Here is a 16,555-nt window from a genome sequence, read left to right on the forward strand (position 1 = left end):
TCTCTGTCACCCTCAATGCTGAGCGAGACCCGCTCCCTCCGTTAAACATTCAGTTAGGGAAATCTGCAATCTGCAGTGCAACCTGGAAAATCAACAAGCAGGAATCACAGCCTCAGTGGCATGACTGCAGGGCCAGCACTTTCATGTCAGGCCCTCTCAGTTATCCACTTGCACGGTGGGCAAGGGCACCGTCACCCGCTGAGCGTGGGGAAACCCACACCCCACAGACACACGGCTGCAGCAGCGAGGCTTGCGGCCCTCGCTTTGTTGCAGGTTTTAGGAACTGGTGGTCAGTTTTGTGGCTGGCTTCGGCAGCAGCACTTTAGGAAACCGGCACCAAATCCATGCTGCGCAAATGGAGGTGTTCCCATGTCTTGCAGCACTGCTGTGGCTGTATAAGCCATAGCATGAAAACCTTACAGCTGAACTGGTACATTTGTTGTTGTTTATGATTTTCATTTTTTTCTGCTTGGTTCCAGCTCGATTTGAATGAAACCTCAGAATAAAAGCAAGATGCAGGCCTGGTGCATGCTCAGGCTGAGTGCTCAGCACATCTTTCATCAAAGCCGGTGATGTTTCTCCAGGGACATGAGTTAATTTAGTTCCACATGTAGGAGGCTAATGAATATTAGTAAACCTATTGCAAAGATTCACTTCGGTCTGCAAATGACCCTAATTTAACCTCCCTTATTTACTTTCAGGAATTTAAAGCTGAGAGGAAATCACTTGCTGAGTGTCAGACAGAAACAGCCATGAAAGGATGGAGTCCCAAGACCCTGCTTCCAACCCCGCGGGCACCATTTGCTTGTCAAAAAGCTAGTTGAGTATAGAAGTGTCCTGTTGCTTTTGGTTGTGATGCAATTCAACTTACAGAAACAACAAGGTTTTAACTTGCTGTGCTAACTTAACACACACCCGCCCCACCCCAGCTATCACCTTTCTTCCTTGAAAAACCGGAGTTTCTCCTGGTTTGTCCTGTAAGACTTAATTCCCTGTGACTTCAGCATGAAGGTACCACCTCACCATCACTCAGACTTGATCCTTTTAGAAAGTTTATGAACCTTTCAGTGGATGAGGTCTGAGCTGAGAATTTGTAAAGTGAGATAAAACTGCTGCAGATTTGCCTGGTTTTGTGCTCCACTGTGAGACTTTACCAAACCACTGAATCTGTGGAAGTCTGGAAGCCCTCGCTGTGGCTGGGAGCCTCTCCAGGAGATGCAGAGCAGCTCCCAGCGACTGGGCTTTTCATCAGGCAACGAGTGTTGGCTTCTTCAGACAACCTGGAAGTCCCAGAGCTCCTCTGAGGGTTTGGTATCCAAAACTTCGCTATAAACAATAACTAATTTTCACAAAATGGAATTATTTCCATTTCTGCATATATCATGAAATCCTTTTAGCGTCAAGTCTGTCTTCTTGGAATTTAAATCTAAATTAGGACAAAATTCTTTTTAACTGAAGAAATATTGCCTTCATTTGGCTTTGCTGGCTGTTAGCAGTCCTGACTGTTGCACAGCCTATTCTCTAACCACTCTCAGAGTGTGACCCCTGCCAGAAGCAGTCCCCTACCCTGGTAAATTGGGCATATTAACAGCCTTTCCAAGAGGTGAACTATTTTGTTTCAGTTTGCCCTGCGTACTCTTTTACCACCAGATGCGAGACCTCATATGCTCAGCATTGCTTGACCCAGATGACAGCCCTCAGAAACAAAAAATCTCTTTTGGGCCACTGACACTGTTATTCGAAATGCCCAAAGACGACTAAATGCAGATCTAGTATAAACAGGGTGCTCCTCTCCTGGCATTCATTCGGCAGCAGATCTGAACACAGGCTCGAGGTGCAAGTGATGATTTTCTTCCATTGATCTTCAGAGTGGCAAGCCAATCCTGCCTGCCCTGGCAACGGGATGTTTGTCTGCAATTAATGGCTTTTTTTCATTGTCACTCCTTCTGATTTCAGCTAATTCAGCTACATTTTTATTTTGATCTTTTATTGTTTGCAGCATGAAGGGTCCACCTGCAGCCTACATCATAGCAGGGTTCGCTGAGATGCAGCACTTTCTTTTCCATGGCAGTTTTGAAGATAACCAGTCCTTGATTGCCTGATGTGATGGTGGCCGGCAGAGCAATTGTAGGTAAAGCTTAAGAGATCCATGTGGTTTAATCGTTATCATTTTCCTGTGCCTCTAGGGCCCATTGCATCGGGCTCATTGCGTTATCTAACCAATTGCTAGGATTGTGTTTTAATGATAGATGCAGCAGGCTGCCTTTGAGCAGGGAGGTACAAAGGAATCGGCACATCGTTAGAGGCGAGCATTTCAAACACGCTCTGTAATGGCCTGATTTTTCTCCGATTGAAGTCGATGGTAAATATTCTTGCTGACTTCAAAGGGGAGCGGGGTGAGGTTACAGCCAAATGCTCTTGGAAATCCCACCCAGCACTTCATTTTTCTTGACCTGAAGGCCAGTTCGGTCAGCGCTGCTTCCACAAAGGAGCTTTCAGGAGTCCTGTAAAAGCCGTCAGAGTGATTTTAGCCCTGGGTTCACATGGCAGCAGCATGTGAATTGCAGCAAATCTAGAGCCCTCCCACGTTCTCATTTCTCTTCTGCAGATGTCCGGCTGGCATCGCTCTTTCTCCCTCCTCATTGACTGTGGGGAAGTTTAGATGGGATTCCTAATTAAGTCCTTTGGTTCGGTGGGGCGAACTCCTGCTGGGACATGGGAGGATTTGGGGTACCCTCACAAAACCTTTGGCTTTTCTGTGCGTCAGCCATGAGAACAAGCTGGCCTATGCACCTGGAGAACCTTTACACCTTCTCTGAAACCCATGGCATGAGCTGTGACTTTGTCTCTTCCCGTCACAGAGAAAATGGTCTTGAATTCATTTTTCTTTTGTGTTTCTTCTTTTGTAATTTTACACATTTTTCTTTTGTGTTTTTGTAGCACCATAGTTACAAAGCTCTATGCAGGGTGGGAAATCAGACTTTTCCATACATTTCCATAAACTAATTTCCTTTAAAAATCAATTTGATTTGTTGATATGGAATTGTTGTCTACACAGAACCCATTCCTGTCTCTGCCATTCTAGTCTGTGAGCCTAGACCACTTACTCCCTCCGTGCCACAGCTTCCACCTCTCTGAAGGGGATTGTAAATCTCCCAAGTGGGACAAGTGACATCAGTTTGTCTCTTAAATCCCTAGTTCTTGCCATTGTCGCAGAAGTGATGTGTGAGTGTGAAGTGTGATTTGCTGCAATCCCAAAACTGTCTGAAAAAAATGACGAACACAAAAATTGTATCTACAGACATTTGTTTGCATGTCTTAAGCATGTGCTTAAGCACAACCCTTTCTAGCTCACACACACACACATACTTTTTTTTTTTTTTTTTTTTTTTTCAAACTTTGCCATGGCTAGAAACCTAATACTGTTACTGTTTCAGAAATATAGTTGGTTTGTACTTTCTCAGCTCCTCAATTTCTTTGAGGAATCTGGCCACAGAAAACCAGGTTAGTGCACAGTAGAGGCTTTCATGGCCACTAATCTTGATGACAAAATTATTCGAACAAATACTTCTTGTGTCACCAATATATATTATGTAAAACCTTGTGACTTTGATTATGTGTCTATAATACAGATTAGTCTGTTTGGGTGTTTGGTGCTGACCTCCAATAAGCTCCTAAAGTATTAGCAAGAATTTGCAAGTGACAGGCAGGCAGAGGTGCTGTTCTGCCTAATCCCATTCTCAAAACTCTGACTATGTATGTCTGAACAGTTTCTGTTGCTTTCCTTAAGGCACTGGGCTATTTCTTCCTCTGCCCCCTCCCAACTGCCTTTGTCCTTCTCTCCACTGCATTGATGTATCACAAATGTTGGAAGATTTAGCTAACTTTATGGATTAGAGCCAGGAAGACAGCGAGAACAAATTTAGAATAGGAGGCAGAGAATGTACCAGCTGGGAGGTGATGCTCTCAATCTCCATGGAGACCTCTTTAGTTACAGCTTTGCTAATTACTCTGTTGAATTGTATAGCGTCTGGTTGAAAGCCCATCCAAGTCAATGGAGAGTTTCTAATTGACTGGCCATGTCTCAGGACCATGACGAGTGCACAGGGCATAGCCCCTAAGCGTAACCAGTTATGATTTGCATTTGTGGCTTTCTCCTTGATGGCCAAAACACAACCTAAGGAGAATGCAGACACCTTGATCTGGTCTCCTGCATGGGGCCAGCTTCTTCTAAAGAAAAAAGCCCTGCAGAGACAAATGTAGACCTTGTTTTAGCCAAACAATTTTTTTCTTAGGCATGCAGGTGAGCCACCTCCATCATCTTGCTGATAGCATATGCACTTTCCACGGGAGTCGGCTCCTGCAGGAGATGAATTGGGACAAGATCCACAGAAGCCTTTTGGCTCCAACACCTAGCTAGCACATGGCCCTACGCAGGAGTCAGACAGCTACATACATTTGTCCCATGTGCCAAGAATGAGCCTGTTTCATGGCTTGGGAGAGCAAAGCAAGGGACTACAGACACGGGCAGAGAGGAATGCTGCCAGATGTCTAGAGAAAAAGCAAAGGCGGCCCCTTGTCTGCTCAGTTTTCTGGGTTAGGACATCTCAGCCCAGAGGGGACCAGGCTCACGCCTGGGGCCCCTACCCACAACCGCAACACAAGCAACAACAACCCTCAGGGGGAGAAGTTTGGATCCACAGCACTGCAGCTCAGGCTTGTCATTACTTGAAGCCAAACTGGCTTTAGACACTAATCCACTGAACAATTTCCAGTTGTTATCAAAATCTATTGGACTTGTTAACCACGAGTCCCTGAGCTGATGTACCACTCCCCTCAGGTTCCAGTTCTCTGATTTGTTTGTTCAGAAATTATTTATTTGTCCTACAAATAGGAACAATGTTAAATTAACAACTGAAAAAAAATAAGCCACGCACCATGCCTGATTTCTAAAGGGCAGTCTGAACAGGTCCTTCTCCTGAAGATAACCATTCCCCCAAACATCAATGCCATTTTCCAGCCCCCCCCATCAAATTTCACTCCACGCTGCAGGCGTGTGCATCTGTGTGCGTACGTATGTGCTCACACCTGTTGAAAAATCCCATTCCTGGGCACTCAGCTTCCCTTCAAGCCCCTGCGGGATGCTCAGCAGGGCTGAAAATCCATGGGATAGCTGAGTGCACTGTGATTCAGGGATGCTCCAGGGGGCTAAGACCTGTCCTAATTCCCAACCTTCTGTGCCATCATCAGCATTGCAATTCCTGCCTGGCAACTTGGTGAAAGGAGTTGTGATTTAAGGGCAAAAGAAAGATGGCCAGTGAGTTCCCTACAACTTTGCAATTCACTGAAAGGATTTATTTATCTTGTCACAAATAGAGAAGCTAAAGGTAGGGTCCCAGCCACACTGTCCCAGGTGTTTATCTTGCTTGACGCTAGACAGCTGGAAATGATTGGGCTCAGAGCTCACTACCTTTGGCCTCTTCGACAGTAGGTAGAACTCAATAGGTATCTCCAGAGGATGAGTTCTCTGCACTATTCTTAGACACCTGCCCCAGGAGTTAATGAATCAGCCTCTGTGCTGCATGTTTCTTCTCAGGGGCACGAAGGGAGTGTTGGGTGATGCAGGCTCAGACTTGATAACGTGGAGCTTCGAATTGAACCTGATTCACCTACAAACTTTCATATGGGGACTTCCATGGGGTCAGCACAAAAACTGGTATAATATAAACTATTTCTCCCATGTCACTTTGAGTTCTTCCTCTGAAATTGTCTCCTCTGCATTCAAACACTCATTGAAAGGCCCAAAGTAAGCAGCGTAAATTAGTTTAAATCTAGGTGAATGTTAGGCTTGACTTTTAATTCATTACATCTTTATTCTCTACCAGTCCTGCCATTTCCCTGAGCCTTAATGCCATAACAGCTGTAAATCTCTATCTCTCTGTGTATGCACATTAAATATAATGTTTAAGGTTTCTGACTATCCCTAAATATTATTTCTAATACCCTTACACAAGTGCAGGATTGGTTGAAATTGGCAGAAACATTATTTTGGTGGGTAGGGTGGGGACTGTGTGTTTCAAATATGATTGTACAGCTGTATCACTGTGTACCTAAAAATTAAGCCTTTAAAAATATGCTTAATAATTATTATAAATTATTGAGAACTTGATTAAAGGAGTTGGGGAATGAAACCTGAAATGCAAAGGGAGCGAAAAACTTCAGAAGCCTTAAAAAAAAAAAAAAAAACAGAAGCAAAGAGCAAACAGACAGACCATGGTTTCTCCAAAAAAGGAGAAAAGAACCAATCCAGAGGTTCAGTCACTGTCGGAAGCTTGCAAAAAGACAGATATTAAAACTAAACCAATAAAATCTGGAAAACTTGCTCTGAGAACAAAGACTGGACCAACTCTCCCTTGTGGTTACTCCAAGCAGCAGCAGGATGTCCAAGCATGTCGCAGCTCAGCGCTGGCTCTGCACGGCCAGGCATGGCCCGGCGCGCCCAGCAATGCCCGCAGGCTGCCAGGGCTGCGCCCACGGCTGGTCCACACGGCTCCCCCTCGGGGGTGAACACACGGGGAGCACTGAGCACCTGTAATCACGAAGAAAATAAAGTACCACCGATCTGGGCTCCACACACGTGCACTCGCTGCGGCTCAGAGCTCAGCATGTTCCTACTGAAGGCCAAGGACATTTAGCAGGGACATTTGGGAGGCAAAGTGACTGCTCGCTTTTGCGCAGCCAAGCCATGAGCGCGCAGCACCGGGTGTGATTCCCAGCAGCTTCCCAAGGCGATGGCCAGCCCTCTGCCAGCACCTGCCCCCATGCATCCGGCTCCACGCAGCTCCCGCTGCTCCTGGAAGGGAGAGGGATGCACGTGTGCCCTGCACAGGTACAGGCACCACGGGGGCTTGCCAAGCGTGGGCACAAACCCAGCTGCCATATGGGAAAGGGAAGGAGCAGGGAAAGAACATATTCTGGGCTTTGCTTGGTTTTGTTGTCTGCAAAAGTAGTGCCGATAACCGGGGAGGGGGCAACGTGTGCGAGGGGTCTGAGCGTCCCTGCATGAGGCACGAGCAGGAAGGCTCATGGCGGCAGCGGGGAGCTTTGAGTCAAGTGAACTCGCTGCTAATCCCCTTCTACACAGTCTTTCTTGAGGGAGGAAATCTTATGACTCCAGGGAGAAGTACGTTGTGTAACTAAGCAATGGTGAACCCGAGTTGCATTTAACAGGGCTTGGCACAAGCACGACAGACTAGGATATCCATCCCAAGAGAGCGTGAGAGAGACCATCTCAGTGCATTGCCTGCCGGCTTCGAGTCCTTAAAAGCCCTGGTGTGGCCTTGGGAGAGGAGCTCAAGTAGAGGAGAAAAAAAAAAAAAAAAGAAAGAAAAGCCCCATAACCCTAAAGAAATCAGCTCACTGCACAGGTCTTCCCTGCGCTTGTTGTTGAAACATTGCATAATGTCTCTTTGCACTGCGCAGAGCTTTGAAATCTGCAGGATCAAAGCTGTATGGAGACACTATGGATGTGCTGAGAGAAATTTAAAGGCATTTTACAATTATATCAAGAAGCATGAAGCCACACTCTGGGCTCCTCTTGCTGTTCTACTATGACATCTAGTGGCACAGTGCAGTTTTACTGATGAACTGGGATCTGGGTTTCTGTTTCCAGGCCTACTCCTGTGCTCATCTCCTGAATAGCTTTTCCCATCAGTCTGAGAGATGTCATGTATGACTTTGGAAAAGGCTGTTCTGCCATTTCATCCTAATGGATTTTTCCGGATTTAACAAGTTGGGATTTAAATCTTTCACAGTGTGCAAGAGAGCATTCTGCTTCCTACAATGTACCACCAGATCTCCACATTTGTGTGCCTTGTCTTTGTTTTACAACTTTACGCCACAGATGCTGAAAACAGACAAAAGTGATCGTGGGTTAAAATGTGTGATCATTTAAGCTTTTCCTGAAAAAGAAAGCAAGCTAAAATTAAAAGATCTAGGTCACAGCAGCGTCAAGGCCGGTCTTCGAGCTCTTGGAGGTCTGAATTTACAGCTGTTACGGGGTGAATCCTGTTTGCAAACCATTCTCTAAATCGAATTGTTTCTCATACAGTTGGTTGTGTCTTTCCATACAATCCGGGCAAAATTTTTGTTCAGTCTGTTGTGTGAAATCAACAGCATGTGATCTGGTGTTAAAATAATGCCACTGAGTCACTGTGTAACCTTTGTCATGCTAGTTAAAAATGCCAACGCTGTTTGTGTGCGTCCCTCCCTGTGTTCTCGAGGGCAGTCTGCAGGGATGCTGGGCACTCACAGAAACAGAAAGGTCTAGTCTGTGGGCCTCAGCCTCTCCTGACTGATTAAAAGGAAGATGATTGTTCTACTTTTTATGTGTTTTGAAGCTTCATTGATATTGATAGGCATCAGGGAACTGTTTGGACAGTAAACGCTGCAGGCATAGTCTTCACGTAATTGCCACGACTGCCATAGCAGGGACGTGGCAGGCCAAAGTGACTGCAAACCAAGTCTGAAATTAAATGGTAGGTTAAAAATAATGTCTCTAATAAGAAAAGTAAGCAATAAAAAACAATGAAAAAAAAAAAAAAAACAAAACCAAACAGCTTAGTGCAAATTTCTCATTGGTGGCAGACACTGATGCAAAAATAGAAACCCTGGAGTTAAAAAAGAGCTCCCCAACACATGTCGCACTGATTTAATTAAGAGCATGAGCAACACGCCAGAGACGGAAGGGCTGGGAATTAGGGGTGCCAGGGCTGGGGGCGTCCGGGGAAGCCCCTGGGGCTTTGGAACCCATCCTGGTGGCACCCGCCCGGCCCCAGCCCATGGGGCTTGAAGGAGCCAGGCTCAACCCGTGAAAAACGCCCCGAAGCAGGCAAAGCCAGCGTGATGTGCCTTCGCCGGGCAGGCAATTTTGAATGGCAGCTTCTTCCCTCTTCCCCAGGAGCCGTCTCCCCTCAAGCCTCTGTGCAGGGGTCGGGCTCTTTGCTGGGCACGACGGCGGGCGAGGGCGGAGAGAGATCGCGGGAGGAAATGCCTCAGTTTTGGAGTTTTCACCCTGCCTGGGTCCCCGCGCCTCCCCAGCCCTGAGGGCTCCGGGCTGGTTTGCCCTCGGGCAGGACAGCGGCCGCCGCACCCCGCCCCGGCCCCGGGCACAAGATGGCGGCGGCCGTGAGGGCGACGGCCGGCGCGAAGGGCCGGGGCGGCGGGCGGCGGGGCGGAGAGGGCCCGGCGGCGCGGCGCTGAGGGGGTCGCCCGGCCCGCCGTTCCCCTGCCGCCTTCTGACGGGCTCCGGCGGCCCCGCCGCGGCGGGGTGGGGCTGCAGCGGCGGCCGCAGCCGGGCCGAGCAGCGGGGAGGTGAGGGGACACGACACCCTGCCTGCCCCCGGTACCGGCGATGAGCGGCGCCGAGGAGGCGCGGGAGCTGGAGGAGCGGCTGCGGGAGGCGGCGGCGCTGGGGGACGTGGAGGAGGTGCGGCGGCTGCTGGGCGCGGGGGCGGACATCAACTCCCGCAACGAGATCAACGGCTGGTGAGGGGCGCGGGGGGGGGCGGCCGGGCCGGGGGGCGGGAGCCGGCGCCGGGGTCCCGGCGCTGCGGGGGGGGGCGGGCGGGCGGCTGCCCGGGGCGGCCGGTTCCCGGGGGCGGCCGCCGGGCCGCGCTCGCTGCCGGGGGGGGCCGGCGCTGCCCTTGCCCGGGCTGTTCGGCCAGACGTGTGTCGGGCCCGGGGCTCCCCACGGGGGGCTGGGCACCCCTCGTTAGACGTGGGGGAGAGCTGCTTTGAGGACACCGCGCTTCTGTTGCCGAGTTTTCTTTTTTTACAAACAAAAAGGAACTGCTAATCTCAGGAGGCGCTGAGATTTACTGCTAAAGAGGATCACAGTAAGGAGGCCACCGGTCACTACCGTGTTTGCTCAAGGAGCTCTTCTGAAGTTGCTCCTGCCCACCAGCACGGCTCTTGGGGAAGGCAGTGGGGAGCCACTCCTCGGGCTGTAGCAAGGCAAAGGAGGTCCTTGCCCCACAGAACTTACAATAGATTCATCATTTTAAAAAAGTGGTGCAATGAAGGAAACTTTATTCCCAGTTCTTACCGCTTTACATGCAACTCTGGCAAATTAAGCTGGGTATGTGAGGAGGAGCTGGGGCGATAGATCTGAGGTTGACAGCACAGCCCCTCTGCTTCCTTCCCTGCCAGGACGTGTCTGCACTGGGCCTGTAAGCGGAACCATGCCCCGGTGGTGTCCTGCCTGCTGGATGCTGGGGCAGATAAGCAGATCCTCACGGCTAAAGGAGAGCTGGCTGCACAGTTAACTTCAAAACCAGAGATCCGGAGGATTTTGGGAGGTACTGTTCCCATCTGCAGTCATCTAGAATTCTTGGTCTGAAGACTAAAGTATTTTTAGTGCTTTTATCTGATGCAGTAGATTGGCAAAACTTTGGCTAGGACTATTGTATCTCATTAGATATCTCCAGTTTATAACTGTAATTCATACTCAGGCAAATAGACGAGGGGATTTCAGGATTTATTCTGGGCTATGTCATCAAGAGATCCGAGAGCTGTATACTTCGGGAAATTGCTGCTGCAGTCCTATCTGCACTCATTGAGCAGAAGCTAGCATGCAGGCTGCAAGTGGAGGCTTTCACAGTTGTACAACTTGACTGTTGTCTGACCATAAGAAGTCTTAGAAATCCACTCAGAACAACTGCAGCATTTCAGAAGTTGTAGTTTCTGAGTATTTTGTTGTACTGTGACTTGCAGTATGATTCATTTTTGCCCCATGCTTCTGTTACCTTACACTTTTCATATGCACAGCAAACCCAGTTAGATGTATGTGACACTCCTGAACACTGCCAGTGCCTATTTCCATCACCATCTAGGTACTGTGCTCCATATTAACACCTCTGGAAATGTTGCTGGTTTATTTTCTGCTAATTGCACTTAAAGCGCTGTCTACAATGATACGCTCTTACAGCAACACTGCATGGTTATCTTAAATGTAGTTGCAGTTGAATCATGACTAAGGTTACAACAGTCACAATTGAAGCAATGGCATGTTCTTTGCATGAGCATTTTTGTTTGCTTTTGGGCACGGTGCTCATCTCTTGGACTTAGTTCTCATGGCAAATGACTTGCGTTCTGTTTGTAACATCTAAACTATCAAGACCGAGTGAACGAGCTCTGTTACAGTTGCCTTATCTTGCATCTGTTAAGCTTTCATGTGTTTCCTGGGGAATAAACACTTATCACTTACATTCTCCTAAATGTTTTTTATTCTGGGAGTGTACTGCAATTGAGCAGATTTTTCTGAACTGCTTTGACATTAATATTAATGTCCTGTAATGCTTAGTCAAGAATGTCATTACTGCAGTACTTTTAAGCAGAAGAGTTGGCTTGGGTATTATATCAAATAGTCATGAACCTGAAGAAATACTCAGTTTAATTTGTTGACATGGGTCATAATAAACTATTTAGGCAGTGTTATTAAAAGCACTGTAAAATGAGATTTAGCAAAGAACTACTGGTCATACAGTTCCTTTGAAAATGCTGGAATAACACTGCTAGAAATTATGTGTCTTTCAACGGTTATTTTTTCCCCCACTTTGCTTTTAAAAAACACAATAAATTGCAGAGATCTGTAGATTTTTCTTTCATTCCACAGCTACTTGCCTTCCAGGTGTTACATGTTTGTAATACGTTAGTATCATCCTTTGATTACCTCAGAATGTGATGCAATTTTAAGGCACAACAAGAAAACTAACTGTATTCAAAATGCGAAAGGTCTACCCAATAACATGGTGGGGTTTTTTTCCCTTTCCAACCCTTAACCCCCATTTTTTAACTTCATTCATAGAGGAAGAAACTGAGTGTCAAGCAGTGAAGGATTTAAACTTGCCAATTGTTGCAAACCACTCGGCCGACCCACCGCTCCCTTACGTTTACACTGAAGAAACCATTCCGGACAGCTTGGCAGAATCCCGGAACGCGAGTGCTTCCACCTCTCCCGCTCCCCGGTGTGAAACTAGCCCCTGCTCGCCCGCAGCTCCGGTGGGGAGCACGTGCGCGCCGGCATCGTGCCCCAGCGACGAGGACTTGGCCGCCGCGGCTCGGCCGTGTGCGCCGCCCCGCTGGGCTGGCCGGCCGCCCTCGCCTGGCCGCACGGCGCTGGTCTCGCCCGGCGCGGCCCGGCAGCACGACAGGGCACCCGCTGGTCCCGCCCCGGCCTTTCAGCCCTTGTTCTTTACCGGCACTTTCCCGTATAACGTGCGAGGTAAGGAGCGGCGTTTCCCATCTTGCTGTGATACGATACTCCGTTCCACGGTTCTGATACAGGGCGGAGGATGAAGTTCAAGAACCATTCTGCTTTCAGACTCGTGGGGAATAGCGGCAGAGATGCTGAATTCTTTGGCCAAAAGTATCCAGAACCCTTTTTTTTTCCCCTTTTCTGCTCTGCTAAATAAAATGTTACCCTCTATTTTAAACATGGTGATGCTTTGCAAACCCACGGAAAGATCGGTCCAAGCAACATAAAAATTCAAATTTTGGGCTATATTATATAGCATCAAATGCATCTCTGGTAGGTTGGCAACGACTTCATGACTGGATGGATTAGATTTTTAACACTGTAAACATGATTCCCCTGAGTGCGTCTTGCTGTTCAAATGGAAGGTTCTGTTAACTGCCCAGTATCTCTCAGTGAGGTAACAATATAAAATAATTTGTATTATAAAACCTAAATTCAAAAGATAATGGTAAATACTGTTAGGTTTGGGTGGGTTTTCCTTTGTTTTTTTTTGGGGGGGAAAAAAACCCCTTTCGATCTTTTTTTTCAATCAGAACTTGTGCTTAAAGTGAGAGTCCAGAACCTCAGAGACAATGACTTCATTGAAATTGAACTGGACAGACGGGAACTGACCTATCAGGATCTGCTCCGAGTGAGTTGCTGTGAACTGGGTGTTAATCCTGAACAAGTAGAGAAGATCAGAAAATTACCTAATACGCTAGTAAGAAAGGTAAGAATTGAAATCAGAAATTGACTTTGCACTCTGCAGACATCACAGAAGGTGTTTTTGTAAAAAGATTGGCAAAACATGGCCTTGTGATAAAAAACAAAAACTGACTTAAGCTCACAAATTCAAAAGGATATTGGACTTTTCTTAAAACTTCATCACGTACTTAAAAATACTCTTGTCAAAATAGAGTATTTTTCAGCTTCTAAAGTGCATGAAACTATTACAACTTGACTTTTAAAAAAATGTATTAGAAACAGTGCATTAGTGTGCTTTTAACGTAATTGCCACATACTTCTTCACTGATTGCCTAAAAAGAACAAATAGTAAGGGGGAAAAAGCCCACAAATTGGCATATGAATAATTTAAAGATACGCTGTTATCAAATGAACATGCTCTTCTGTTCCAAAAGTACCTATTCTGGAAGGCTGTAAATGAAATGTATTTGGTCACAACTCTTTGTTAAGTGACATGCACACAGTCAGATCATGAGGTTCAAGACGATACATGGTTCAAGGAAAAAAAAAACAAACCCGAGCATGCTTTGAAGAGTGTATACAGGTAGCACTTTTTTCTTTCATTATTTGTTCTTATCATTGGGTGTGACCTCTCTGGGATTTTAATTTTTAGTTCCTTTAGCCATTATTATAAAATAACCAGGTATGCTTACAAGTAATGTGTAGCTCTGTCTGTTCTTTAAAAGGACAAGGACGTTGCCAGACTTCAGGACTTCCAAGAGTTGGAGTTAGTTCTTGTGAAAAGTGACAACTCTCCCTTCAGAAATGCTGCATCAGCTTTGACCGAGAGACCGTGCTACAACAGCAGAGCATCGAAGCTGACTTACTGACTCGTCTAGATGTATCTGGAGTGTGAAAAGCTGGTAATCATATGCTGCTGCCTTTTGAAGGCAGTGAATTAAGCATGTGTAAAACCTTAAGTTATTGTTAGGGTTACTATTTTAACTAATAGTTTATCTTTTATATTTAATATCCCCTTTGCTTTTATTTTTTTACTTGATACTGTATTCAGATAAGGGATACCTCATTTGTCTACTAAAATCACATGCTTCCAATGTATTTCAGTGAAGTTTATTGGTATTTGGCAACAGAGGGCAGGAAAGACTTAATTACTGATATGAAATGTATGTTGAGTACTCCCACTCTTTGACCAAATAAGACTCACGGAGAAGAGATTCAGGAAATGGTGTGTGCGTCTGTGTGTATATATATATATGTATTTTTTTTAAACTTCCTGATTAAGTTAAACGTCAGAGCGTATTTGGCATATAATGAGCAGTTGCTCTCTAAAAATGTAAAACTTGCAAGCCCCTTCACAAAGACTTGCCAAGATGTGTTGTCTTGCCTGCTACGGATAGAAATATTTAATGCTCTGAAGTGACAGGAGAAAAATTTTCACTTGGCTGAAAAATAAGTAGTGTCCCCACTGAAACGTTTCTTTCCCATCTGAGAATACTGTAACTTAAGTGATGGCAACCCTCCACATCCATAAAAAAATACAAAAGCCTCTCTTAATTAAGGAGCATTTAAGTCACAAAGCAAGTTAAAAGTGCCCTTTCAAATGAAAGCCCTTATGTTTCAGGAACTAGGCAGGGGATCACAAATCTGCGTCCATAGCTTTATTTATTTTCCCACCGCTGTGAGGAGACTCTGCATTATCCCCACCAAAATTCAGTACTGTTAAGTCAGCTGCGTTCCTTGTGGCCCACCCTCGCTGACCAGTTACAAGGCGCGTGGTTGGTTTCTGCTGTGAGAGGAGCAGGAGAAGCACAACAGTATACGCTTGAGGTATCACAACTGTAAGGAGCAGTCGCTCTTGATTAGCCATACTAAACTAGAAACATACACCACTAGCAAATAACTAACCTGTAACTTTACATGTTGCACAGTCTACTGGCACCTTTACGTACTGTCCAGAGTTTTAGCCAGAATACTGAAAGGGCTGAAGGCCTCCAGGTGCTTTCAACTGAACTTTGTGGGGGGAGAAAACCCCCAAGACTCTGGTTAAGCTACAGACTGCTTAACTTGCATTTCAGCAAGTCAATAATAAAAACATCCACCTGTGGTTTTATGAATGGCAAAAGTAATCATTAAAACACACCCTGAAGTCACTCCCTTCCCCTGCAAACGAAGTATTTAAGTCGAAGCATTGCTGGAGGCTTTTCCTGTTAACGTGGCGGTCTAAGTTACACCTTAGGAGGCTTTTTGTCTTTCGTACCAAAAACTAGGATAATGACCTTTGCACCAAAAACCTTAATTGGGAACTAGGGGGTGTGAAGGAGTTGTTTTTTCTGAACATGAGCTGCTTTTTTCTTCCCCCAATAGTACTGATTTTCCTCCCATCTCTGCTTTATTAAGCTGCACTAGAGCAGAGTTTAGGCACAGCTGATGCAGTGTTTGTTGTTGATCTGGATTGTAATGTTGACATTCAGGCCATAAATAGTACAATCAACATGTTTTGGTAGGAGCAGCACAGCTGCCACCCTCTCTCAGCTTCCTGCAGCACAGCTGCTTTATCCTCAAAGTGGCTCCCCCAAGCGAGGTTAGTAAATGCATGCACAGCCGAATACAGAAACCCCTTCTGCCAGCACAAGAGATGCTGGACTCCAGGTTCAGGATTTCACCAACTTACTTAGGCTTAAAATTCTTGCATAGTGCATTCAGAATAATTATAATCTTTTCCCACTTGCTCTTTTCACTTAAACTCTGCTGACTTGCTGTTCTCAGTCCTGGCCCTTCTCTATCCAGGAGCTGGCCTACCCTAAAGCCCAATTCAACTCCTGGTAAGCTCAAGACTGACACAGTATGAAGTAGTTCCTTAACTCTGGCTCCCACCTCGTTTTTCTTGTAGGACAGGAAAGGGTTTTATTTTAACAATTGTATATTTATCTTTTCAGCACAGCTTGGAGGCTAGTTCAGATTATGTGCAATAACTGTTTGAAAAACAGGAGTAGTTAAATGGTTCAAAATTAAGAGTAATTTCTTTTCAGTTTCTTTGTAAATCCAGTGTAAAGACTGCCTCCACTAATTACTGAACATTCAGCTATAGGAGCAGCTGGTTTAAAAAAAACCAAACATCTTTATTTGCCCTAGTTTTCACCAAGAATAACTGTTAATGTGACAAGACTAAAACTTTAATCATGATCTGACTGTAATAATAACAGTAAGTCTATGCATTCAGAGAAATATTTTTGTATGTTTTATGCAGTTTGATAAATTCTAAGGCACACTAGTTATGTTAACTGTTTTTTGCTGGGTTTTTCCTTTGAACAATAAACTGTTGGTATGACAACTGAAACTAAGTTTACAATACTTACTGTTCTTCCAAGGACAACTTTTGTTTGCACTACGGACTTGTACTGAACTGACATTGCTACTCTTCACTTATATTAAAGTATCAGTTGTTTCAAGTACCCAGATCTCTTCCTTTTTCAGGGTGTGTGTGGGGGGAATGATACATGGCACTCCTGGAATGGACAGGACCCTCTTAAAATTTCAACACAACTTTGGAAAAAA

The 16,555-nt window shown here is 45.8% G+C and overlaps 1 protein-coding gene across 1 annotated transcript; it reads left to right on the forward strand.

Moving 5' to 3' along the window:
• Positions 1-9,048: 9,048 nt before the first annotated feature.
• On the forward strand, positions 9,049-16,452 carry LOC116960239 (ankyrin repeat domain-containing protein 40-like). Its single transcript, XM_042802742.1, has 5 exons — positions 9,049-9,546; positions 10,210-10,358; positions 11,867-12,283; positions 12,850-13,025; positions 13,726-16,452. The coding sequence occupies exons 1-5, from the start codon at positions 9,413-9,415 to the stop codon at positions 13,867-13,869; spliced, it is 1,020 nt and encodes a 339-aa protein (XP_042658676.1). The 5' UTR covers positions 9,049-9,412; the 3' UTR covers positions 13,870-16,452.
• The last annotated feature ends 103 nt before the right edge of the window (positions 16,453-16,555 follow it).

The sequence above is a fragment of the Tyto alba genome, unplaced genomic scaffold (genome assembly GCF_018691265.1).
Source record: "Tyto alba isolate M040663 unplaced genomic scaffold, T.alba_DEE_v4.0 Super-Scaffold_39, whole genome shotgun sequence".
Classification (NCBI taxonomy): domain Eukaryota; kingdom Metazoa; phylum Chordata; class Aves; order Strigiformes; family Tytonidae; genus Tyto; species Tyto alba.

Excerpts from the sequence above, each read along its gene's own strand:
- LOC116960239 (XM_042802742.1), top strand. The coding sequence starts at position 9,413 with ATGAGCGGCGCCGAGGAGGCGCGGGAGCTGGAGGAGCGGCTGCGGGAG. Across the intron at positions 12,284-12,849 it reads TTTCCCGTATAACGTGCGAG|AACTTGTGCTTAAAGTGAGA; the intron begins GTAAGGAGCGGC and ends TTTTTCAATCAG. Across the intron at positions 13,026-13,725 it reads CTAATACGCTAGTAAGAAAG|GACAAGGACGTTGCCAGACT; the intron begins GTAAGAATTGAA and ends GTTCTTTAAAAG.